The following is a 23,416-nucleotide window of genomic DNA, read 5'->3' as shown; positions in this document are numbered from 1 at the left end:
GTCCAATTACTTCCGCCACACAATGCAACCCGCCCATGCTGATGATGTCCCGAGGTGCCCCGCCCAACACCATGCTCGGACGCAGTAGGGAATACTTTGGAAAGCCATCGCCCCGTCATGCCCGTCCCATTTCTCCATTCGATAGCTCACAAATGCAGAAGAAACAAAGAATACCGCCCAAATGCTACCTACCACCGACGCCAATCTGAATAGATGTTGGATGTTATAGTCTAGCTTGTTGTAGTTGCTCCGTAAGGCCGACGACGCCATTGTAATGCTTAAGAAATTCACCCTGTGATAGAAACCGGAGCAGTTAGCAGTTGACCTGGAAGTCAAGTTCGATCTCGCGCTGTGGTGTCTCTACCTCCTCCATCCAGGTCAGGCCATTCGCAGCCTCCTCAACGGGGAATACTTCCCGCGCATACTCTTCCATATCGCGGTAGCCTTCCCAAAGCTCAAGTGCGGCGTCAGGGCATTCTTTTTCGAGGTCGGGGCCAAAGTACGGGGCGCGTTTCTCAGCGAGCGTCTCCTCGAGAGCGGACAGGTGCTCACGGTAGCCAACGGGAGTGGGCACAGTGATGACGATCGGGCCATGCTTGTATTGAACAGGTTTCTGGAGGCCACGACTGAAGGCCTTGCAGACCTGCTTTGGAGACATGACGGAGAAGGCGAGTGGAATGCTAGTGGCCCAGTCAGTAATGTTGGCATATTGAGTGCATGTGACACGTGGCTTGCATGAAAACGAGGAAAGATAAGGATAACGAGATGTCAAGAAATTGGCGACATTGACCACCGGAAATCAGTTAAATGAGCCTTCCCATTGTGGGGATTGCGCTCCATGTAGGGGTACTAATGCGGGTGGGAATGCGCTTACCGTTTCCCGCCACACTTCCGCGGACCCTCTTTGAATAGCTGGAAGACAGCCGGTCCAATGTCATGTTCTGAATCCAACCAAGGAAGAGGCTGGTCTGGGTGGAAAGGAGCTTGCCAGAGGAAACTGCCGTCGGGCCTGTGTTCCATGCGGAATAGCGGGAAGTCAAGACCAGTGAAGTTGTTGTGGTATATGCCACAGTAGACGAAAGTTGCCGGAAGACCAATTTGGCGAATATACTGCTCGACGGTGAACTTGGGCGACCAAAGAGGGAGTGCTCTCCAATCGTTTCCGAATACTGAATGGTCGGGCATGCTCGAATAGATGTAGTGCTGGACGCCAGCCTTCTTTGCCGCATCGGCTAGTGCTCGGCCAATCGAAACCTCATCTCCCCAATGCGTCGTATTGATGAAGGCACACTGCGCACCTTTGAACAAGTTGTCCAGGAATTTGGGATCCTCAAGGTGTCCAATAAAGACAGTGACATTAGGCAGATCCGAGAGCTCCTGGGCGACGAGTCCATTCAAGTCTCGCATTTGTGCTCGCACATTCCACCCAATTGCTGATGCAACTCGAATGAAGCTCGCCGACTGGCGGCCATTGCTGTTGACGGTCACCACCGTTCTTTGCATCCGGGGAGATAGAGTCCAGCTCGGTCAGTCCAAAAGGCAAGACAGCGGAGAGGGGTTGACAATGATGGTCAAAAATCAAGGTCGGTGACGGTGATGCCGCATGCGGTGCCGAGTCGAAGAGCGGGTGAGAGCGGCAGATGTTATATGGAGGAAACAGGCAGAGCAGGGAGAGACAGAACCGCCAGTCTGGACCCCCGCGGCGTGTCGAGCAAGGAGCAACAAAGTGCAGAGTGATGGGCGATAGGGAGATAAAGGTGGTGTGAGAGGTGGCAGATAAAATTGGTTGCCAGCGGAGTCGGTGTGGATAGTTGCCGCAATCGGGCTCGAGACTGGTTGAGGATAATGGAACCGCACGTGCTGTGGCCGCACAAATAATTAAATGGAACCACAGCAGCTAACTAGGGCCGGGAACGCAGGCGCACGCGAGGCTGTACCTAGATATGCAGGGGGGTGGGAGCTAGATGTAGTACAGTAGGACAATCGCGGCGGAGGTGCTGTCCGGGAGAGTGGAAGGTTTAAGAGCACGAAGAAGCTCCCTCTTCGACGTTTGATGAGAGCGGAGATGAAGGAGAAAGGCGACGCAGGACGCCCATCTAGTGTCACTACTTGGGCCCTGTTTGTCTTCCTCGCTGTCGTGCTGGGGAAAAATTACCTAATGGCAGAGTCATAAGGACGAATTGGAGCCAGGCTGGGACAGAGTATGCGGTTAGCATGCCAGCGTCTGCTAATATCAGCAATGAGCCCGCCGGCGGTGAGGAGATAGGGGTGGTGGGAGCGCGCTGGGGAGCCCACGGAGTCTAGATGCTGCAGAGCAAAAGCGCAAATTGGGGTCAGGAGAAGGAAGCATGGCAGCTGGCCAACCTTCGCCATTCAAGCGCTACTTCTCGTGATGCGCGCGGCGGCGGGGATAGGCCTACGGATGCGGGGAAATTTTCCAAGCGCAAAAGCCTCCTCTAGGTGCAGCCAGCAAACCCGGCGCCAGTGTTAGGAAGCGTGCTGCGATGCCGTCGGACAGGCCGCGGGGCTCGAGGAGACAGATGACGGATCGTGAAGTCTCGAGATCATCAGGGTGGACGCCTGGCGCAACATTTCTTTTAGTAACCGAAAAACAAGCCTGGCACTGGTCAGGGGCCCTGGCTGCTTTGCTGCCCTCCCCCAAAGCCAGACAGGCAGCATCGTGGCGGCGCCTCGCATCACAAACATAATAAATTATCAGATGGGCTGCGCTACAGTACCCAATGTGTCGACCGGATTCACCCATCATTCACCCAGCACTCCGGGATAGGTTCCGGCTGCTCCTGGCTTCCCCGCAATATGCACCTCTGCGCTGCACTACTAACAGAAAACATCACCTTGAATCAAGCCACCAGTCGTCTCGCATCACCCTCCACGATTCAAGTCGCCGATTCTGAGCGGTAAGTATATATACACGGCAGAGCATCTAGCGCATCACCGGGCCTTAATGACCAAAGTTGCGCCAGACATGGCAGCATCGAGACAGAAGATCCGCACCCTCAACTCCCCACTCCCCATTCCTCATCATAGGGACACACCAGACTCTGGATACATGAAGTCCTCCTTGCAACCCCTTGCACCATCCAGGACCACAATTACCCGACCCAGCCAACCTCCTGACGCACCACCAGCTCAGCCAGTCGTCGTGCCTGCCAGCTCCCAAACCGAGGGGTCGCCATCGCCCTCTGAAGCATGCAGCCTCGCCGCCGCCATCTCAGACTCATGGAGGTGAGCGCCCGCCGATTTAAGCACATCCACATGATCTTTCAGCCCCGCAGCAGCGGCCAAAAAGAGGGGCGTGTGGCCGCTGCGATTGCGAAGGTGGACAGAGGCGCCCTGCGCCAAAAAGTCGCGCAGAATTTCGATGTTCGGTCCGGTCGCCGCGAGGTGCTGCAGGAAAACCACCATGTCAGCTTATGCATCCGCAAACGCAGTCTTGCATCATCGGGCACTCTGTTTCTCCGCATTCCGGCCTGTGTGTCCAAAGATAAGGGCCAACATGGTACGACCGCCAAGCCTGTCATGCTGGGTCGTGTATGGCTTTGTCTTGTGCCTGGCCGACGGCGTCATCCTCTGTGACCCGTCTTTATCACAGATAATGTCGTTGCACCGTCTCGCGGGAACCGCTGTACCAGCAGGCTGCTGCAATACGGCGGTGGCCGATACCGGCCCACTCATCCACTGAGTTTTTCGCCCAGAACAGGAAGTTTCGACTTAATTGCTGCGTTGATAGGACGTAGTTGGCCGGAAGAGGTCGCTAACTTGCAACCTCTAGATGATAGCGAGGGAATTCACTTACCACGGGAGTATTTAAATTGTAGTCTGCATCATTCAGCAGCCATCGAGGCTCACCCCGAATGATGTCCCGTGCATCTTGCAATTTACCTTTCTGGACCGCGTATCCCAATGCCGTCAGGCTAGATAGCTCTGGAGTAAGGGCACCGCTCTTCGGATGTTCGAAATGGGTACGGGTCGACTCCGTCAGCTCACCACGAATAGAAACCGACATACGCTTGCCCACCTCGTCGGGCGTAGCGTTTGGGAGAGCTAGAAGGTAAGCCAGCTTGGTCAGAGCTGCCTCAGTGGTCATGTCCTGCCCAAACACCACCCCGGCTCGACCCAAAACAGTTGCAGGAGCATAGAGTGGACTCACACTGCCGCTTAGGCATTGGGTCACATTGACTATTACGATTCCTCTCTTGACTGCATCTGCCAGGATTCGGGTCATTGCGCTGTCGGGTCCTCCCGGGGTGTTTCCAGCACCGAATGTTTCGAGGACCAGGCCTTTCAGGCTTTCCAGGCGTAAAACTGCGTCGACCATTTCAGGTTTCATGCCCGGAAAAATGCGGAGACAGGCGACGTGTGCTGTGTCCAATTTGGTTTGGATGCTGAAGGGATTTACTTGTGTTGGCCGGTACACAAGGTTCCATTGAACGTTCGTTCGGAGAGATGTAATTGTTGCTAGAGGCGGAATATTGGGACTAGCGAAAGCACTGAAGTCATCTGCAGAAACTTTGGTTGTGCGGTTACCACGGAAGAGCCTGAAGTTGAAGAACAAGCATACTTCTGGGATCATGAAGTGGCCGGCAATGATCAGCGAGCTTAGTAGGTTGTCTTGAGCGTCATTCTGTAGCTCCATCATTGGCGCCTGTGATCCCGTGAGAATGACAGGCTTTCCTAGGTCCTGGAGCATGAAGCTCAGCGCAGAGCAGGTGTACGCCAGCGAGTCAGTGCCATGGAGTACGACAAACCCATCGAAAAGCTGGTAGTTCCGGTAGACAGACTTTGCAATGTGGTCCCACCCTGCGGCATCAATGGAGCTGCTGTCTAGGAGCTCGTCGAATTCGAGTACAGAGTACCGGACTCGACGGTCGTACGTGCTAATCGGGGTTCTCAAGCTCTGGACTGCCTTCTTCGTGCCCTTGTCATCGGTCACGATTTCCAGCGGTTCTGGATAAGAACCATCGTTGAATGAAGGCCTCGGTGCCAGTCCAGCTTTCAGGAAACCTTTCGCCTGGGATGCTATTAGGTTAAAGCCACTTGCAGAAATAATATTTAGACTCACGGGTACCAGGCCATCCTCTGAACGTCGCATACATATTGTGCCACCTGATCAGAAAACTGTGAGCTGTGGGTGACTTCGCGAATGTTAATTTGATGGCACACCTGTGATAATGATAAGAACTCGAGATTCTGGAAGCTGAACTTCTGGGAAGAGCTCGTCCATCCCCCCAAGCAGCTTTCCGGGCATGAAAGGTGCCGTGAGACGGTCTCACTGATAAAGACGGCTTTGCAGTATCAAATAAAGGCCGATCGGAGAATAAAGGTGGTTGCCGAAGGCCTCGCCAATTGGTGCAGCGTCGGGCGAGAAGAAAGCGAGGCAGGAACGCCGAGGGAAATATCAGATAACGGAACGGCGGTTATCGTCGCACAGATCTGCCGAGTGCGAAATATAAGAGACAAAGGTCAAGGATATGACGACCAAGAATGTGCAGGTCCCAGTTTATATCCTCCTCGCCTTCGTTGCAGCGCGCCGCAAAAGAACGGCTCTCGCTCGCATTGAGAACAGCCATGGTGTCATGCTTCCTCATTGACCCGTGGTCACTCCAGCCAAGCGCCATGCAGCCAACGAATGAACCGGATGAACCACCCTGTCTGCTCCACTCCAGTATTCTTGTTACCCCTTCAAAACTGATATGTTACCCCTACAAAATTGAAAATTTGAACATCGGACCTGTGCTCTTTCCATGAATGGGGAGACCAGCAGATTTCTGCGCTGGCGGTGCAGAGCTGAGCGGAGCTGGGTGGATGCTTCAAGGAAAGCGTCGGCTTATAGATTACCGAATGAAATCATTTCGCATGAATTATGATGAGTCAGGGATTGAAGAGGTATTTCCAACCGATGCTGTACACGTATGTGTGATAGTGTTTTCATGATGGTGGTGTGCTACCTAGTACAAACAACCTCTCTGCAGACTGGAACGACTGCCCTGAATGAGTACTGTAATTCAGGACCAGAATTCACGTTCTCCCTGATTCTAGCGAGAGGCTCAACATATTAGCTCCATCGTGACCACGATTTCTGATGTAAGAAACAACCGTTGGGCCTTCGAAACGACAATTTAGGTATCTATGCGAAATCATTGCGCTTCAACCTTTGGTCTTGCCTGCTTCTTTAGCAGCGCGCTAGACACGGTTGGCTTTCTGTAAATATCGTGAGGAATGTTGATTAGGCTCAAAACTCACCACATACGTCTTTTCCAAAGCCTTCGCCTCCGCCCAGTTCTCCTTGACCCAAACCAAGACTTGATCCACTCCGGTATTTCCCATAGCTAGGATCCAAGTAGGTGGATCATCAGTGAGACGAGTAGGACTAATGTAAGGTTGGCCATCCTTAAAGCCAACCCAACGCTTCAAGCCTTTCAATGTCATACCTAAGGATGATCCCTCGAGTGGAAGAGTTTCTTTGATCCGTTTCCATAGCGCGTCGCTCCTCTCCTGCGTCACATACTCATCCATCATTATTCGATACTTCTCATGTTTGTTGAAGCTTGTGAGGGCTTCTTCCAATACGCCCTGTCGCGTCCAGGGTTCGTCTAGTGTTCCTGTTTCTCGAAGTGTAGGCATATACTCCTCCATAAAACGACGATACATTCCACGCTTTCTTATTCTCTGCCTATCATTTGCCTTTTCTGTGCGTTCGTCGAGAAAGGTATGAGAGAAGAACCGTCCTCGAGAGACCCATTCGAATAGTTCATCCTCAGTCGCGAATCCAGTCCAGTATTTTGATATATCTAGCCCAAGGAATGCCATCGCTTCTTCTGGGTTCCGTGTTAGGAATATCTGGCTCTTCTTCTTGTTGTGGGGTTCAATCTCCTTGACGCGAACATGAAGACCCCTGTCATTAGACGTGATTCCGAGTGATCTGTGAGAGACGCCAATAATCTGCATGAGGTCGGAATCGTTCTTCATGAACTTTGTCCACTCAAAGAGCTCAGCGCCATCTGGAGTATCGTTGCCAGGGCATATTTCTACGTCGATTTGAACGAACGAACCGGGCAGATCTGGGTAGGGAATGGCATAACTGTGGGTGCCTCCGTGAGTGATGCGATGAAGCGCTCCAATTTCTTGTCCTATGGAGGTAGGTGTCCATTTACAGAGGGCGCCCTCGACTAGTATGTCGACGTCGCCATGGTTGGGCTTGCCAGGAGCTTCTCGGGGCACTACAACACTTCGAAAGATGCCCTTGAGCCGAGACTGGATATCAGAAGCCACCTTTCTATAGACATCGGATGGCATGCGGGGAACCCCGAGTGGAGTTCCGTTAGGGCCCGAGGTAGCAAAGGCCTGTCCACCCATATTGGAAGCAACTGAATGAGGGATGAAGACCAACGGAATTAGGCTGACGGTGACATGCAGATAACGCAGAACAAGCGAAACCAGGTTAGAAAATGTTGAGAGATATGGCAGCAGAACGTCCTAACTGCCGATTTTACGGAGAATGTGGTGACTTGGAGAACAAGAAAAATGATTCCGGATCATTCTATATTTGCAGCCTGGAAAATAGCTGGAGTCAGCAACGGCATGAATCAGACGAGTGACTCTGTATCTGGTTGAGGCGGAGGTGAAAAGTCGAAGCCAGTGTCAGGCTCCGGAGCGCGCTAGACGCACTAGCGTTCAGCCCTACCCGGAAGCGCGTCACTAACCATAGGAGCTGATAGGCGCAGACCCGAAAATTGGAGAAGACCGCTCCATCAACTGTGTTATGAAAGCCTGCGTGAAGTGTTACTCGCATCGCGACAGAGCAGTGCAGAGGACAATATACCGAAGATGACAGCATTTGTACCATGAGGAGGCGATGCGGCTGGCCTGTGCGCCCCGCGTGGTTACGCGCAGATCCCTGCCCCACCAGAATTTTTTCTAAGGTTCTGAGCTCCCAACAAGATTCTTGCCTCCGCCGGCACCCACCGTCCGTTTTGAGGCTATATAACCTCCTCTACCATGTAAGCCGACCATTTCCAATCAAACAATCTCACAATTGCTGAAACAATGCCTTTCCTAGAGAACGCAATTGCCACAAACACGGCAGTCCGCACCATGACCGAAATCAATCCCGAGGAGGTTCTGGCGCGATTCGAAGAGCTCAGTGTACTTGAGTCGGAATTTGAAGATGTTGAGCTTCAGATAAGTAAGCCGCTTTACCTTATCCAGGCAGCACTCTGCAATGCTAACTCTAGTTGCTGTAGTCAGGAAATCTGATGCTCTCCACGCTCCCCTCTTCCAGCAGCGCGCCGCCGTCATAGCCAAGATCCCTCACTTCTGGGCTCTTGTCTTCGAGCAGTCACCGCCAGAGGTCGACAACTATATACTACCCTCCGACTCCCAGGTCTTCGCCGACTGCCTTGAAACCCTAGAAGTCTCACGCTTTGAGATGCACATGGCAAATGGTTCACCGCGCAGCTTTTCGATTAAGTTCGGATTCAGCGAGAACAGCTACTTCGAGGACAAGTTGCTGGAGAAGAAGTTCTGGTACAGGAAGGCGATGGATGGTGATGAGTGGCAAGGCCTCGTCTCCGAGCCAGTCAAGATTCACTGGAAGAAGGGCAGGGATTTGACTGGCGGCCTCACCGATGCGGCATATGCGCTGTACGAGGCGAGGAAGAAACTTCTCGCCAAGTCGAATGGCAACGCCAAGTCCATCGAGACCAGCCTGCCCGAATACAAGGTTTTGGCAAAGATGATCGAACAGGGCGAGGATGCATCAAATAGCTTCTTCGCATGGTTCGGTTTCGTCTCAAGCTGGAGGTGGGTCAGCGCGGAAGAATCAGAGCAAGCAAACAAGCTCGAGAAGGAGCGCATGGAGAAGAGAAAGCGAGGGGAAAAGGTCGAGGATGAGGCCATCGATGAGGACGACCAGGACTTCCAGGAGGTTGAGGTCTTCCCCCAAGGAGATGAGCTCGCCACCATCATCGCCGAAGATATGTGGCCGTCCGCCATCAAGTACTTTAGTATGTATAAACCTCGACTTGTCCGAAGATGACTGGCTAACACATTTGCAGAGCAAGCCCACGAGGCAGACGACGATGATGGGTCCGACCTCGAGATTGAGGACTTCGATGAGGAGGACGACAGCGATGGCGAGATCGATATCCGTGGACTTGTCGGGAAAGGCCAAAAATCGAAGGGGTCAAGTGAGTCTCCTCCTCCTAAGAAACAGAGGAAGAATTAGATTTACTTCGTCCAAAGTGTATACATTGAGGCTTTACTAACCAGTACTGCCCAACTTTTGTTTATTGTCAAGGGTTCCTTGTTGGCACCTAATACCGGTTTTGGCCGGTCGAGCTTGCCGTCTGCAACAGTCGGTTTCAGGTCACAGGAACTTCGGATATAATATCATCCAAATAATAGAAGGCAGTGAAGATGACTGCTCTTTGTCAAATAGACATCTGATTTGCTTTGAAATGCAGTATTCCCTCCGTCGCCATAATTTTAACTAGTCGACGCAGTACTAAATCGAACAGGTCTTCGCTCCCCAGAGGTTTACGAATTTGCCGCACTGGCTCCCGAAGTGCACTGGCTACCAACCTTGGAAGGCCCTAATACGTTTGAAAAACAGCGGCTGAGCAGGAAGGTGAGACAGGGACCACCGAACCGAGACTGCTTGTCCACGGGTGCCCAGATCCGGGCCTTGGGAGCACTACATTGTACATCATATGCACTTCAGATAAGCTCTTCCAAGTTTGCCAGTCTGAAAGGGATAAATTGCTTACATTCAACGGACTCCAACAGCATTCGCACAATGGCCCCTTCCAACGTGCCCATGGCTTCCCTCACCGTACTACCGCCGTTTGTGAGTCGTGCCGGTGCTAATCCTGTGCTACGGATCGTCAATGATCTGCAGGCCGTCAGCAAGGTCCTAACACCGCACAAAGCGAATATAAAATCAGTTTGGTTGCTCTCCGCTCCCTTCATCGGAAGCGACCATTATCGTTCTTGTGCTGTGTCCACCGTTACATTCTCGCATGCCAACATGTGCGCGCATGTCTATGTGGTGCTGAGATATCCGGTTCACAAATTCTGTTCTGATCAAAGTCGGAATTCATCACGTGAAGGTACGGGGCTAGCCGTGAGGAAAACAAGCAGACTTCTCTTCACTATAACAAGGAGTCCAAAATTCAACTCCACCAACAGGAGAGGATTCGATCGAGATTGGTGATGACGGAGGCATCTGCCTCGCAAACTCCAACAGCAGTACCTGTCCGAGAAACTTGGCGCTTGTCGTGTGTATAGTTGTCGGCTCGGTCGCTCATGTTGGAATAGAACATTGACTGAGGTCTGCTACAAAAGCGTGGTCCTGGGCAGCTGGAAGGCAATGAACCTTCGAGGCTTCTAGACTTGCAGGTGCGAAGAGTGAGCTAACATGACCCTTCGGGTGGATAGCTTACAGGGAAGGCAGCTGCCTCGACATGTGAATGGAGAGTTTGAACCCTGAGTCTGTGCCATTAACGTGCTATAGACCCGATCGATGATGCACGATTGGCATTGGCGTGGACGCCAAATAGCAGTGTGAAGAAACCAAAGACGCTTATGTGATAGGGGGTCATGGTAAAGAGGAAGGATGAGGCAGTACTCGGCTTTGGTGGATGAAGAAAGCCTGAAATGGATTAGCTTGGGTGGAAAATGAATTTTGAAGTGATGCGTTCAGCGATAGAAATGACGGAGTGCGCCTATTTAAGGTTAGTGTCGCTCTACGACTGCTGTGTAGTCTACTGACAAACATCAGCGAATTAGCCATGCACATGTAGACTACAAACACGAAATGACCTCCGTCATCACTTGCAACACAACTAGGGATTGGTTTCAACAGCTATTTGCGTTTCTCTGTTCCCACAGTCGACCGCCAGCACATATACCCAGGCGGCTTTGTAGCTAACTACAACTCTCCCGAGTCGATACCAGAGTCATAAAATAACCGAACAAGAATTATAGATATCAAGCACCTAACTGTAGTTACCCTGCGCGGAGGAAGACGTTATATTACTTAGCGCGTAATAGGGAGACATCGAGAGAGCATTCCTTGAACTACCCTTGATGAACAGTGCACTCATGAGGCTGACTTATCTATTTAAATCCAACTCATCTAGTGTCGTGACCTCACGAGATTTTTTCCCTTCACTTAAACTCGCACCTGGAGCTACGTTCTTATTTGGAGGAGTGTGGTTTTAATTTGATCAATAGTAAATCTCCGGCAGAACCATAAGATCCCAATAATCCTCAAAATTCAACGTCTGGGTATCTCCAACGCTCTTCTTCCCCTCCGCTTCCCGAACCGTAAGACCATTGCCTAACCAACTGAACCTGTTCTTTCCTGCACCCCTAAAGTATTCTAACTTATAATCCTCCCATCTTGGCTCCCTCAACGCTTCTATGAAGTGATAACAGCTACCGCCGTACACAGCGACAACACGACCATCTGTTGTTCCACGTTTATACCAGCTTCGACACGGCGATACCCACACAGTTTTGCTCAGCCATGTTTGGACATAGTCGTCGTAGTCTTGTACCGCGTCGAAGCGAACCTCCATGGATTTTATGCTTTGGGTCTGCAGTTTATTGATGCATTTGTAGATATAAACTCCGGTCATTTGGATCGCTTGAACCAGAGAGCCATTCGATATGGGGCTGTTGGGACCAATAAAAGCTGTAGACATGAGTCAGTTACTTGATCAAGTTGCAATTGGAAGGGTAGGGCCGGTCAGGTCGTAAGTGGGCATACCAAAGTAATTTGGAAAATCTGGAATCGTGGTGCTAAAATACGCCATGGGTTCGTCGTCTGTCCACTTCTTAGCCAGGTCAACTCCATTGCGGCCAATGAGACGAAACTGTGGCTTAAACGTCGTGTTGAACCCGGTAGCACAGAAAATAGCATCGAGCTCTATCACTGTGCCGTCCTTCTTTTGGATTCCCTTCTCGGTAATACGATCAATGTCGTTCCACCAGCTGTCGACGTTGTCTCGTACCAAAGCCTCTAGGAAACCGGGTCCAGGCGTGAGGCGTCGACAACCGACAGGAAATTCTGGTAAAAGCCATTTGGCAATTTCTCTTCCCTTTTCAGACTCCCCTAAACGACCTATCATGGATTCGCGGAATAGCTTGTTGACGCGTGCTTTGGATTCGGTGTCGTCCATGTGGGCTTTGAATTCGTCGATGCGTTTCTCAGCGAGTTCACGTCGATGCTCAAGAAGATACTCAGGATCATCTTTAAATCGTGTGAGCTCCTCGGGTGCGTAATTGTACTCCTCGTCGACTTCTGGGCCTTGGCCAACCTTTGGTTCTAGAATTCCTGGAGCGGGAGTGATCCAGGTTGGTGATCGGACGAAAAAGTCGACATGTTTTGCTTCTAACGAAGTTTAGCATGCCGTTTCCTGAAGCCATCATGTTCTTACCTTCAGCCACCTTGGGCAGAATCTGAATACCAGAGGATCCAATCCCAATTAGGGCGACGTTCTTCCCTGTCCAATCATACGACGTATCCCAGTCTGCTGAATGGAGAAGCTTGCCCAGAAACTTCTCAATCCCGGGTATGTTTGGCCACTCCCAGTTGCTAACAGCCCTTCAGCAGGTCTTCCCACGACATTCGATCGAGCTTTGGGGTTCATACCTTAAAATGCCGCCAGCGTTAATGAGGACGTCGCAAATGTCGATAAACTCGTGCCCTTCGGACTCGACAGTAAGACGCCACTTCCCCTCTTGCTCCTGCCACACAGCACTCGTCACTGTATGACTATACGCAACAAACTTCTCGCAAACATATGCTTTCGCAACATCCTTCATGTACGCTTGGATTTCTGCAGAAGTTGCATAGTAGTTCCGCCAGGAGGGATTCGGCGCGAAGCTATACGCATAATTGTGGGCCGGGATATCACACTGGCATCCGGGATATCTGCATCAAAGCTACTAGTTAGCACTCTGACCTTCTTTCCTGAGTCTTTTAATGTTCCTGCGGCACCTCCCATACCTGTTCACAAGCCAGGTTCCCCCCAAATCATGGTTCTTCTCATAGACACGGAAGTCAACGTTGTGGTTTTTCATTTTCTTCTCTGCTATTATGGACATCATTAGCCCCGAATACCCGGCTCCGATGCAGACCACTCGGATTGGACGGTGGGCTCCAAGCGGTACATTTTGAATCTTGAAGGGTGTTTCTTGAGGGATGGTCATGGTGCCTTCGATGATAGGGACTGTGCAACAAAGTGTCTCAATGGTGAACTTCTGCAACTCAGGCTGGCTGTTAAATGGTTTGAGTAATGCACGTTCACTTCTTCATCTAGGACTGAATCGGAGGTCTGAACAGCGCCTATCATGATGATCAGGAGATTTTTTCTTTGAATCCACGACGCGTCCATGGGCGTGAATTGCAGGAAGAGGCAAGTCCGATAGTGGGTATGGGATACGAGGAGTGGAGGTCCTCTCGCGGAGATGTGAACTCCGAGTCTAGCCCCGAGAGTCAAGTAGCTCCGTTTCTCCGCAAAATGTAACGCGGGGAAATCACTCCAACAATACACGAGGAACGGCTTGTCAAGTTGCCTGTTGGCCGGAAATTTCAGGGCAGTATTTGTACATGTTTGCAAACGCTTGTACGGATACCGCACGGTTCAGGCTCATCGCAGTATTCTCGAAGCAAGTATCACGCAAATTGGAAGGACTGGGAGTATGAATGAGGTAAAAATTCGTTTTTATCAACGTAGTAATCTGTCCATCGAAGTTACCCAGCAACCTTCCACGTCCGCCGATGATTAGGCTCGCTAGTATTCTTCTGAATCTTCTTCGTATAAGCCGAATCCACCGATTTCCTCCACTCAGGTCCCCCCAGCCCATTCACCTCATCATACAAATGCGCCGCTAAAAATGGCTTCGCAGGTTCGGCTCCATCACCAATGCTACGGAGAAGCTCATACCGATTTCCAACTTGCCAGCCGGGCACTTGGGCGAGGAACGGCATGTGCTCTATTTTGTACCAGTTATGATAGTCTGCGATGATTTCGGGCTCGTTTCTTGGCGCCATACCAACTTGCACGAGTTGCATGTTGAGAGGTGGTGTTCTGGTGGTGTCGAAGTCGGGCTTTTTGTCGAAGGATATGGAGCGGAAGAGGTGCCAGTCTGAGCGGGAGAGTAAGGAGTTGGATGATGTGCGGAGGTGCGAGATTGTGGCGTCTTGAATGGTGTCGATGTTTTCGACTTGGATGAGGGATTCGAGACGGTATGGGCGGGATGCGTCTACAGTGTCTGTGGCTTCGAGCTTCGTCATGACTTGTACTCCAGGGATGGTTTCAGGGATGGTTGCGAGCCATGATTGTAAGCTAGCGAAGCCGGTGGAGTCTTTAGGTTCGAGGTACACCACGATGCAGCCTGGAGCCATTGTGAGATATCAGAGGGTGTGAATGAAAACCTTGGTTGGGTGTTGAGAGGGATTAGAGTGTCCGTTGGAACAGCCAGAGCTCTGTTGAATATGTATAATACCCGATTTACGAAGTGTACCTTCAAAATCCGATTCTCCGTTTTGCGGTATTCTCATCTCCGCAACCGCTACGTCACCCACCATTAACAAAACGGTAAAGGAAAGCAAAACCTTTTGAGAAACACTCCTCTTCTAAGAGATCGAGAATACGAACTATACACATTATGGCCACATCTAAATCTCTACCTAGCTTCGATGACCTTCCTCTCCGAAAAGGCGACCCTCCGTACTCGGCATGGGGTCTTTGGGAGAATTCGCAGTTGGGAGCGCTAAATTATCTGACAAATGAGAATGTCCTGCGAGCAGCGAAAGAGGAATTTCAGACCGGCATTAGAGTAGGCTTGAAGTGAGCACTTCTCAATCCAATATCTGCAGTTTCAAATCTGGGGGACGCTCACAGAGTATCCTGCAGTCTCCCTCTCGACTTCATCAGCCCCGCTCTGCTAGGCCGCGTCGGGTTTGAGAAGAAGATGGTTAATAAGGCCCCCAGAATTGTGAATGATGATGTTGTGAGTAGACTAAAGATTTTCTCACACTAAAATTCGGATTTAATCATCGTAGATATCATTCAATACCCAAGGGAGTGCGCAGTGGGATAGCTTCCGGCATTTCGGATACCAACAGGAAAAGATGTTCTACAACGGGTAATACAACGCCTATCTATGCTCGAAGGATTTGAAAAAAGTGGACAGGGCTGATACTTAGGATTCGATAACAGCGTGACGCAAGAAGACATCCACTGCGCGAACGACACCACCATCAATGGCATCGACGCCTGGGCTGATCAAGGAATTGCTGGACGCGGCGTCCTCATCGATTATTATAGTTGGGCTCAAGAGAAGGGTATCCAGTACGACCCAACGCAGGTTCACCCAGTTGACCTCAAGAGCGTCAAAGCGATATTGCAAGAAAAACAGATCCAATTGCGCAAGGGAGATATCTTGTTTCTCCGCACAGGCTTCGTACAAGCGTACGGCAAACTCGACTCCTCAGCTAGAGAAGAGTACAAAACAGGGCACAGTTGGCCTGGGCTCGGGCAGTCGGAAGAGACCTTGCGATGGCTCTGGGAGCAGCAATTTGCTGCGGTTGCAGGAGATAATCCCGCTTTTGAATGTTTCCGTAAGTCAACCCTAAACAGAATCTACAACTTTCTAATTTAGCATGCTGAATCGTTGTGTGTATAAAGCTCCAACGGATCAAAAATACTCGTTGCATCCCGTGCTCTTGTCAGGGTGGGGAACACCTATTGGCGAGCTGTTTGATTTAGAGGGCTTGTCGGAGGTATGTAAGAAGTTAAAGAGGTGGTCATTTTTCCTTTCATCGGCTCCGTTGAATTACAAGGGAGTTGTTGCTTCGCCGCCAAATATTATCGCCTTCTTCTAGAGTGGATAGGAGAAAGAGCAGAAGGTTTTCAGGTCAGGGTCGCCCTTGAGGTCCATCTTCGATATGTTTATGCCAAAAATTCACGCGCGAGTGATAAACACGGAGTGTGCATGTTCAGAGGTGATGTTCGCCGAGGTCTTAGCTAGAGAAGATAAGATCACTATGTGCCTAATTCTCATCAACGCCGACATAAAATTGCTCCGACTGCCATAAAATCTTTCACTTATCCCTGAACCCCCCGACTAGAGCTATTCACAACATATTGGTGCCTTCCGGATTGGCTGGAATCGGAATTGGTGCATCCTTGAACTTCACCTCTAACTTCTCCGCAAGCCTCAATACCACGTTCCTGAATGCTTCAATCTCTTCTCTCTTTGCACCATTCAACAACATCCCGATCATGTGGTTTCTAACCTGCTCCTGGCAATCTATACCCAGTAACGCCGATAAGATACAGTGACTTGTCTCTAGCCCATCAAGGATTTCATCGAAAGAGAAAATGTAACCATAAAACAAATCTGCGCGGGCGAATAACTCGATCAGCATTAACCCCTGCAAATTAGACCAAAGTACTGGGTTACCGGAGGTTGGCTTACTTGACACAATCCAGTAGTAATCTGCTGCCGCGTTCTTAGTCTGGGAGTCCGCAAAGAAAGGATTTCGACCGTAAATTTGGCGATGGAATTCCCGTCCTCTCTTCGAAGCGTTTTCGAATGTCTCACTCTGTCTGAATGCCTAGTCTTCAGCTCTGGCAGATTCCAAATAGGGATTGTGCGCCCGGGTTCTACATACCTGTAGCACGTGTTGTCTTTTAGATGCGTTGGGATGGTTGGGTTCAAAGCGCGTACTGCATTGCCGGTCTACAGCAACCCAATTTGGGAAATGTCAGCAATGCTCTATTTTACCACATCTCAAAGCAGTGGAGTCAAGGTGGCCTTTATCATAAGGCAATCCTAAAACGGGACTTACCTTTGCCGCACCGACAATTCCTGACGCCTTCGTCAGGCCTTCGAGAATCTTTTTCGTCTCCTCTTTGCGGGCGTCTTCAGGAATATAGTGCTCGAGAACATACGTATAAAATGCTGGTATTTCTTCGGGGTAGTTCAGAGCTCCAAGTGCGACAATAGCACCTCTATACCAAGGAAACCGCGGGCAGGCCGCTTTCCCAGTTTCTGCGAGTGAGGATATGAATGCGTTATCAAGACGTGGTGGCATCGTGAGACAGGCGAGTAATCCGAAACTCAAATTACAGAGAGCAGAACCCGAATTATGGTTCAACGATGCATATATTAGGGCTTTGGAGCTAGGAGCAGGACGAAAGTGCGAGATGCGGTGATCCCAATCCCACCATTTGGGATCCGGCTTACGGAGCTCGAGATCTCCGCCTTCCGTGCCAGTTGTACACGACCGCTAGACTGCGGGCTGTAGGACACGTTCCTTACTCCAGGGAAAGACTGAGGAAGCCACAAAAGTCGCATGTCGTCTCACATTCAAACCTCCTTGTTGCTGCTTCCTCCAAGCCAGCATTTCGAGTTCCTGTCTCCGAAGTCCACTCTATCATCATAACATGTCTTTTGCTCTTATTCCCACTCCATTATGTGGATCAGAAGAGAAACTTGAGAAGGTACTCCCTTGAGAGTGGAGGATTCAATGAAAGGGGGCGTGTAGGCTCATAACATCTATAGTTTCTTAGTCTCATCAGCGACATTGCCGATACAACATATGCCAACGAGCCGCGAAATGTGTCCTACTCTTGGTTTAGGAAGAGCCCCCTAGATCAGCAAGATGAGCACCGCTGCTGTGGATTCGAAGTGTACGTCCCTAATCATTACTAACCATGACGTTTCTCTTCTCTACGTAGCTTATACTCGTAGGTACGCCGACGAACTAGCTTTAACACAAGCCCATCGAAGCAGTCCAGAATACAAGAGAATGCGATCTGTAGGCGTGGAGGAGCAACTCTTCGTCCATCCCACTGCTCTCATTTTTCTAGAACCAGCTTGTGCGAATGGATTTCTTGCGAGAGAAGTAGCAGATGTCCAGTTCAAACATTCACAAACGAACAGCAACCTCATCGTTGTGAGAAGATATATCACGAAACATTATGAAGAGACTAAAGTCCTTTTGGAAGAATTGAACCTGCTGGCCCGGAAGTGTAGGGAGATGGAGCATGTTCTCACATTTATGCCATTGAAAAGAAAAGATGGAGTCGCTACGGAGGTCTCAGTGCTTGAGAGATATACATCCCAGGAGAAATATGAACAAACGCAGATATCATTAGAAGAGTTGAGGTACGATGAAGATATTGGGCAAGGGGAAATATCAAGGCTGACTTCACGCTCAGGACTAGAACTGAAGGTTTCGCAGAACAAGTGGACACATCATACTGGGAGAATGGGATCGGGCACATTCGATCTAAGGGTTTCATTGAAGCGGCTTGAAGCTCTAGCCGAGCTATATCAGCAGTAGCATTTCTAAGGATGTACTACCTGCCGAGGCCTCACTTTTCCCATGACACACCGCCGAGAAATGTGAATACCAGGTTGATGTATCGGATATTTGGGACCTCCATTCTCCGACAAAGAAATTCTTCGTTCCTGCACCTGACTCGTGTCCTCCTAATGCCCAAACTTAAATTCTAGAACCTAGCTCGGAAAATGGACACCGTAACGAATCCTATCAGGTCTTCATGAGCAAATTTTACATCTATGGTGAACACAATCTCCGCAGTGCGGGGCCCCACGGGGATGCGAATGTATCCTGCACAGACATGAGCTCACACCAGGGAACCGGATCACAACCATGGACTCGGCGCTCAATTCCCCGCTCCATACTGCTTGCCCTCAGCGGGCTAAAATTATTGCATTCATCGCGACTTAAAGGGGGGAAGACCTCGTTAAAGAGCAAACAGAAATTTGTTGTATTCCCCTGTTACACTCTTCACTTCAAGAACCTATCTGTACGCCTCCCAGTCATTTTTACTTTCAAACATGGCCCATCACAGCGACCTACACGTCGCCAAGTCTGAAGCATTGCACGTTGAGGACATGGAAGAACAATCGTACGCTGGTAAAGAGGAGGTTGAAGGCCAGGAAAGTTTTACTCCAAAGGAGGTGGCGCGAATCCAAAGAGTGGTCGACTGGAGAGTGGTTCCCATTCTGGGTCTCATGCTCGGCATCTCGCTAATGGATCGAAGCAACGTCGCCAACGCTGCCATTGCTGGTATGCGCGAGGACCTAGATCTATGGATAGGGTACCGCTATGCGTTGATGGTTTCGTGTTTCTTCATTACATACGTGCTATTGCAAGCTCCCATGACATGGCTTACTAGGGCGATGGGACCGCGAATCGTCTTGCCAGGAGTGGTCTTGCTTTGGGGTGCGCTGATAATTGGATTCGGGTTTGCGAATTCTTGGACAACTCTGGTAGCTCTGAGATTAGTCTTGGGGGTTCTCGAAAGTGGTTTCTTTGGAGGGGGTGTTTACCTCCTTCAAACCTGGTTCACTCGATGTAAGTCGTGGCTCTGCATGTCCTGGTTATGAAAGGTACTAATTAGGAAGTTGAACTTGCAAAACGATTTTCAGTCTACTACTTTATCGGCGTCCTGGTATCTTCATTCTCTGGGGTCCTCTCGTACGGGTTCATGCAAATGGATGGACTTAACGGTGTGAAAGGCTGGGAATGGTATGTCAACCACTCCAGTGAGATAGATACAAACCATTAAACTGACATAACCCTCCCAGGATATTTATCATGGAAGGAATTGTGAGTGACTTTCGATGTGGCTAAATCGGTTCCTGATATTGAACAGATTACACTCCTGGTTGGCATTGCGGGATGGTTTTCCCTTCCCAAGTTCCCGGACCAAGAAATCAAGAAACCATCATTTCACTTCCTCAAGCAGGACGAGTGCCAGGTTATAATAGATCGCCTCACAGCTGATAGAGGGGACTACCAAGCTGAGGAATTTGCGTGGTCTCTCTATCTGGCTCCTGCCAAGCTACCGGAGATCTGGGCATTCGGCTTCATGCAGTTGTGAGTACGGTCTTTTTTGTCACTAAAGACATGGGTCTCTTCACTGACGATTATGATAGCTGCACATGCACAGCATCTTACGCTTATACTTGTTAGTAGTAATCTATTCCTATTCTTCGTTGTGGAATTAACGCGGTAAAAAGTTTATCTTCCGATCATCTTAAGAGACTCCTTGAAATTTAGTCTCGCAGCTTCTCAGTGCCTGATTGCACCTCCATATGCCGCTAGTGGATTGATGATGATCGGTTGCGCATGGTTTGCGGACCGTCATCGCACGAGAGCCCCAGTGCTTATCCTAAATTGTGCGGTTGCCATCATTGGCCTTCCGATGGCTGGATTTGCAACAAATCCATGGGTGCGATACGTTGGTGTCTTCTTTGCCGTGGCGGCCATTAACACGAATATCCCAATGCTTATAGCATACCAGGTAAGCTGCACCGCATCTCTTTGGCTAAACTCTGTATTTATATCAAGTAGGCGAGCAACATTAGAGGGCAATGGCAACGTAGCTTTTGCTCAGCTCTCATGACTGGGTTGGGAGCAATTGGTGGAATTTCGGGTAGCTTGGTGTATAGGACTCAGGATGCACCAAACTACATCCCAGGAATTATTGCAGTTCTTGTGTAAGTAACCCAGTCCCGTTTGGGAATATATACTAATTTGGGACTCGAAGCTGCGTTGTCCTCGTTGCTATCATCAGTACTATCCTCATCTTCTACTTAAGGAGATGCAATAAGCAGGCAGACCAGGGGCTTAGGGTTATTCATGGTTCCCCGGAATTTAGGTACACACCCTGAAAACTACCTTCTGGCAGAGTTTTCGGATGAAGGGATCATAGTACATTTACATGGTTGACGGGATGGAAGGAAGAGCGGCTCAGTCGTGAATGCATTTATTGTGCCTACGAGAAAATCAGTTTGTGACTTAAATGTAGAGTGATGCTAGCGCAAAAGCAACTCCGAGGTCTTGCGCTAACCAAATGGTAGCGTGCGGGGCCAGCGGGGAATCGTAGATCACGTGCCGGGTATTGGTTCTAAGGTTGACTTTAAATGGTGGTATATATCCGCATCTCCGCAGGCTTCAACATGCCTGGCTGCACCCTAAAGTCACGCACGGTGATGAACCCCCGCACAACCCGCAAATGTAAGGCATGCGAGTCGTGTCGCGGGCGAAAGGTAACCATCAGATTCCCAACTCAAAATTTTGACCACCCTTCAAGTATTTCCGCTTTTGCTCATAACCCAACTAAGATTTGAACAGATCAAATGTGACGGCCAACGCCCGGTCTGCATCCTCTGTCGGACGCAGAATCGCCAATGTATCTATGGGAATGACCGCCGCCAGAGTCATGTCGTGTCACGGCAGACTGTCCAGGCCATGCGCGACAAGATGGCTAGCTTGGAAGCCATAGTTGGCCGGCTATCTGGACAACCTGAACGTCAAGAGGCATCTCTTACTGGGCAGCAGATAGCTTCTATCGCAAGCAGCCCCGAAGTGAGTCCATCGTCCACAGCTCAACTACAGAGGAGTAGGAGTCCGCTCCAGAACCATCATGGCAACGGCACAAGTGCAGCACGGAGAAACAGCCAGGTCGTTCACGTAGCAGAAATGCACACTATTGTGCGAAGCGAAGTTGGATTCTCTATTCACGGCCCAACCTCAGCATTTCGGGATATTTCATCGCCATCTTCCTTAACACGAACTTCAAATTCGGAAGTCATGAGCACAAGATCATATGGCCCACACGTCGCAGTCTCCTCCAATTTCAACCTCGAAGAGGAGAAAAAGAAAAAAATAGATCAATGGCGGCTTGAGCTCTTTGCAAACACTGCTCGACAACTACAGCTGGAGCAGCTGTCCTCGTGGCAGGCCAAGTGGGATCTGGACGGCGTTGATCCCCAAACAGCCAACCATCTGTTGAACTTGTACTGGAACCATCAGTACAACACATACTTGTGCGTATATCGGCCAGCCGTGATGGAGAGTCTTGCAACAGGCGGCCCTTATTCAAACAAACTTCTCTTACATGCAATGCTGCACAATGGGGCATTGCAGAGCGGCCGGGAAGACTTGATGGATGTGCCCGGAGATCCGCAGACACTTGGTAGTCGCTTTTTCCGACGTTTTGAGGAACTGCTACCTTCCTCAATGAGGACCTCAAGCATTGCCAGTATAAGCGCGTTCATCGTTATGGGCTCGTCTCTACTTACAAGGGGCTATCAGACACTGGGGTGGCTATACTGCGGTATCTCGTACCGAATGATATCTGATTTGGGGCTCGATATTAATCCAGCCAAGGTTCAAACATCAAGTCTTCTGGCAAAGGAACCTGAATACTCCCAAACAGCCATCGACTCGGAACTGCAGAGGCGGGTCTTCTGGGGTTCGTATATGAACGATCGGTTCAACTCGCTCTACTTCGGAAGGCCCCCTTCCCTCCACGTTATCCAAGGGTTTGAGCCGGATAGGGAGATTCTGGATGCATATGATGAGATGGATTTGTGGTCTCCCTGCCTGGATTCGTTTCGACCGTCATCGATACCAGTATACACACCATTACCCAAGTACAATGTCTCAAATAGAAACAGCTTGCTCGTGCTCGCGGATATTACTTCTGACATTATTGACAAATTCTACAAACCAGGGCTGGAGTTTTCGTCGCCTGAGGCAGCATGGAAACAAGTTCACGAAGTACAGAAAATGCTAGATGAATGGTCGAGCAGTCTGCCTGCCCACCTTCAATATGATCCAGAAAAGGACTTAACACCCCCGCCACATAGATTCTATCCACAGTAAGCTGGCACTGTTAATATAAGAGATATGCCTGACATCACATACAATAGTACAACTTATCACACACTCCATATTCTTTTATATCGACCCTTCCTCCCGGAAGGTCACCTTCGCAAAATCGAGTCACCTTCGCAGCCCGAGATCCGACAACGCTGCGTATCTGCCGCACTGCATATTTACTCTCTCGCACAATCCTATCGCGCCTCCTTCACCCTCCGCCGTGCTCCATATCTCTTTTCATACGCTCTTTTCTCTGCTGCAACTGTTATCCCATTGCTTCACTGGACGGACCATCACTCGCGCCTATCTGTTATTAAGTTCTTCCTCGATGCACTGAAAGAGCAGCAACGAGGTGCTAACTCTGGGCTCAAGAAACCGATCATGATTATCAGGGGCATGTTCGAGAGGGCAGGCTTGGATTTGAGTGGATCAGTGCAGGAGCGGAGTGCATCTCAGCGGGAAACAGGATCGATACCGAACCATGTAGATGTTGGGGCAGCGGTGACAGGGAGCAGTGATGTAGAGACTGGGTTGGGTGTGGGAGCCTTTCCTGATGGCATGCAAGCTTGGGAGCGGCTTGATGAGTGGGGGAACCAAGGGTATCGCGACCTTTTCCAGGATTTCCTGTTGGAGAACTCGGAGTTCTGCTCAAACATGGATAACAATGCT

At 50.1% G+C, this 23,416-nt stretch overlaps 11 protein-coding genes across 11 annotated transcripts; 5 read left to right on the top strand and 6 right to left on the bottom strand.

Moving 5' to 3' along the window:
- Window positions 1–193: 193 nt before the first annotated feature.
- On the bottom strand, window positions 194–1,827 carry BDR25DRAFT_60560 (NmrA-domain-containing protein). Its single transcript, XM_033698807.1, has 2 exons — window positions 875–1,827; window positions 194–680 (listed from the first exon to the last, which is right to left on the bottom strand). Exons 1-2 carry the CDS (start codon window positions 1,501–1,503, stop codon window positions 314–316), a joined length of 996 nt encoding a protein of 331 aa, XP_033544760.1. The 5' UTR covers window positions 1,504–1,827; the 3' UTR covers window positions 194–313.
- A 1,859-nt stretch (window positions 1,828–3,686) lies between these two features.
- Window positions 3,687–5,387, bottom strand: BDR25DRAFT_60542 (asparaginase-domain-containing protein). Its single transcript, XM_033698806.1, has 3 exons — window positions 5,185–5,387; window positions 5,084–5,127; window positions 3,687–5,032 (listed from the first exon to the last, which is right to left on the bottom strand). Exons 1-3 carry the CDS (start codon window positions 5,267–5,269, stop codon window positions 3,776–3,778), a joined length of 1,386 nt encoding a protein of 461 aa, XP_033544759.1. The 5' UTR covers window positions 5,270–5,387; the 3' UTR covers window positions 3,687–3,775.
- Window positions 5,388–5,945: 558 nt separating this feature from the next.
- Window positions 5,946–7,585, bottom strand: BDR25DRAFT_266373 (uncharacterized protein). Its single transcript, XM_033686980.1, has 2 exons — window positions 6,265–7,585; window positions 5,946–6,204 (listed from the first exon to the last, which is right to left on the bottom strand). Exons 1-2 carry the CDS (start codon window positions 7,375–7,377, stop codon window positions 6,169–6,171), a joined length of 1,149 nt encoding a protein of 382 aa, XP_033544758.1. The 5' UTR covers window positions 7,378–7,585; the 3' UTR covers window positions 5,946–6,168.
- Window positions 7,586–8,115: 530 nt separating this feature from the next.
- On the top strand, window positions 8,116–9,247 carry BDR25DRAFT_233630 (uncharacterized protein; the record flags this gene model as incomplete). Its single annotated transcript, XM_033685445.1, has 3 exons — window positions 8,116–8,206; window positions 8,265–9,026; window positions 9,078–9,247. 3 exons carry the CDS (start codon window positions 8,116–8,118, stop codon window positions 9,245–9,247), a joined length of 1,023 nt encoding a protein of 340 aa, XP_033544757.1.
- A 2,002-nt stretch (window positions 9,248–11,249) lies between these two features.
- On the bottom strand, window positions 11,250–13,239 carry BDR25DRAFT_335736 (FAD/NAD(P)-binding domain-containing protein; the record flags this gene model as incomplete). Its single annotated transcript, XM_033693042.1, has 5 exons — window positions 11,250–11,719; window positions 11,795–12,415; window positions 12,465–12,622; window positions 12,680–12,961; window positions 13,037–13,239. The coding sequence occupies 5 exons, from the start codon at window positions 13,237–13,239 to the stop codon at window positions 11,250–11,252; spliced, it is 1,734 nt and encodes a 577-aa protein (XP_033544756.1).
- A 544-nt stretch (window positions 13,240–13,783) lies between these two features.
- BDR25DRAFT_374221 (uncharacterized protein) lies at window positions 13,784–14,568 on the bottom strand (the record flags this gene model as incomplete). The annotated part of the gene is made up of 1 exon (XM_033697316.1): window positions 13,784–14,568. Exon 1 carries the CDS (start codon window positions 14,435–14,437, stop codon window positions 13,784–13,786), a length of 654 nt encoding a protein of 217 aa, XP_033544755.1. The 5' UTR covers window positions 14,438–14,568.
- A 67-nt stretch (window positions 14,569–14,635) lies between these two features.
- BDR25DRAFT_374217 (uncharacterized protein) lies at window positions 14,636–16,001 on the top strand. Its single transcript, XM_033697315.1, has 5 exons — window positions 14,636–14,882; window positions 14,949–15,045; window positions 15,098–15,180; window positions 15,255–15,655; window positions 15,723–16,001. Exons 1-5 carry the CDS (start codon window positions 14,701–14,703, stop codon window positions 15,917–15,919), a joined length of 960 nt encoding a protein of 319 aa, XP_033544754.1. The 5' UTR covers window positions 14,636–14,700; the 3' UTR covers window positions 15,920–16,001.
- A 170-nt stretch (window positions 16,002–16,171) lies between these two features.
- On the bottom strand, window positions 16,172–17,196 carry BDR25DRAFT_374211 (uncharacterized protein; the record flags this gene model as incomplete). Its single annotated transcript, XM_033697314.1, has 3 exons — window positions 16,889–17,196; window positions 16,712–16,779; window positions 16,172–16,646 (listed from the first exon to the last, which is right to left on the bottom strand). The coding sequence occupies exons 1-3, from the start codon at window positions 17,132–17,134 to the stop codon at window positions 16,172–16,174; spliced, it is 789 nt and encodes a 262-aa protein (XP_033544753.1). The 5' UTR covers window positions 17,135–17,196.
- A 290-nt stretch (window positions 17,197–17,486) lies between these two features.
- BDR25DRAFT_316526 (uncharacterized protein) lies at window positions 17,487–18,388 on the top strand (the record flags this gene model as incomplete). Its single annotated transcript, XM_033691606.1, has 3 exons — window positions 17,487–17,543; window positions 17,605–17,732; window positions 17,794–18,388. The coding sequence occupies 3 exons, from the start codon at window positions 17,487–17,489 to the stop codon at window positions 18,386–18,388; spliced, it is 780 nt and encodes a 259-aa protein (XP_033544752.1).
- A 521-nt stretch (window positions 18,389–18,909) lies between these two features.
- Window positions 18,910–20,751, top strand: BDR25DRAFT_233315 (phthalate transporter; the record flags this gene model as incomplete). Its single annotated transcript, XM_033685434.1, has 8 exons — window positions 18,910–19,429; window positions 19,480–19,603; window positions 19,663–19,684; window positions 19,731–19,954; window positions 20,014–20,045; window positions 20,098–20,381; window positions 20,432–20,577; window positions 20,628–20,751. 8 exons carry the CDS (start codon window positions 18,910–18,912, stop codon window positions 20,749–20,751), a joined length of 1,476 nt encoding a protein of 491 aa, XP_033544751.1.
- A 1,015-nt stretch (window positions 20,752–21,766) lies between these two features.
- BDR25DRAFT_152860 (uncharacterized protein) lies at window positions 21,767–23,017 on the top strand (the record flags this gene model as incomplete). Its single annotated transcript, XM_033683925.1, has 2 exons — window positions 21,767–22,746; window positions 22,798–23,017. Coding segments are annotated over 2 exons (1,200 nt in total), but the record flags the coding sequence as incomplete, so codon positions are not given.
- Between the last annotated feature and the right edge of the window lie 399 nt (window positions 23,018–23,416).

The sequence above is a fragment of the Lindgomyces ingoldianus genome (assembly GCF_010093535.1).
Source record: "Lindgomyces ingoldianus strain ATCC 200398 unplaced genomic scaffold BDR25scaffold_27, whole genome shotgun sequence".
Taxonomy (NCBI): domain Eukaryota; kingdom Fungi; phylum Ascomycota; class Dothideomycetes; order Pleosporales; family Lindgomycetaceae; genus Lindgomyces; species Lindgomyces ingoldianus.
Note: the sequence above shows the minus strand (reverse complement) of the source record. Positions and strands in the feature narration are given on the sequence as shown.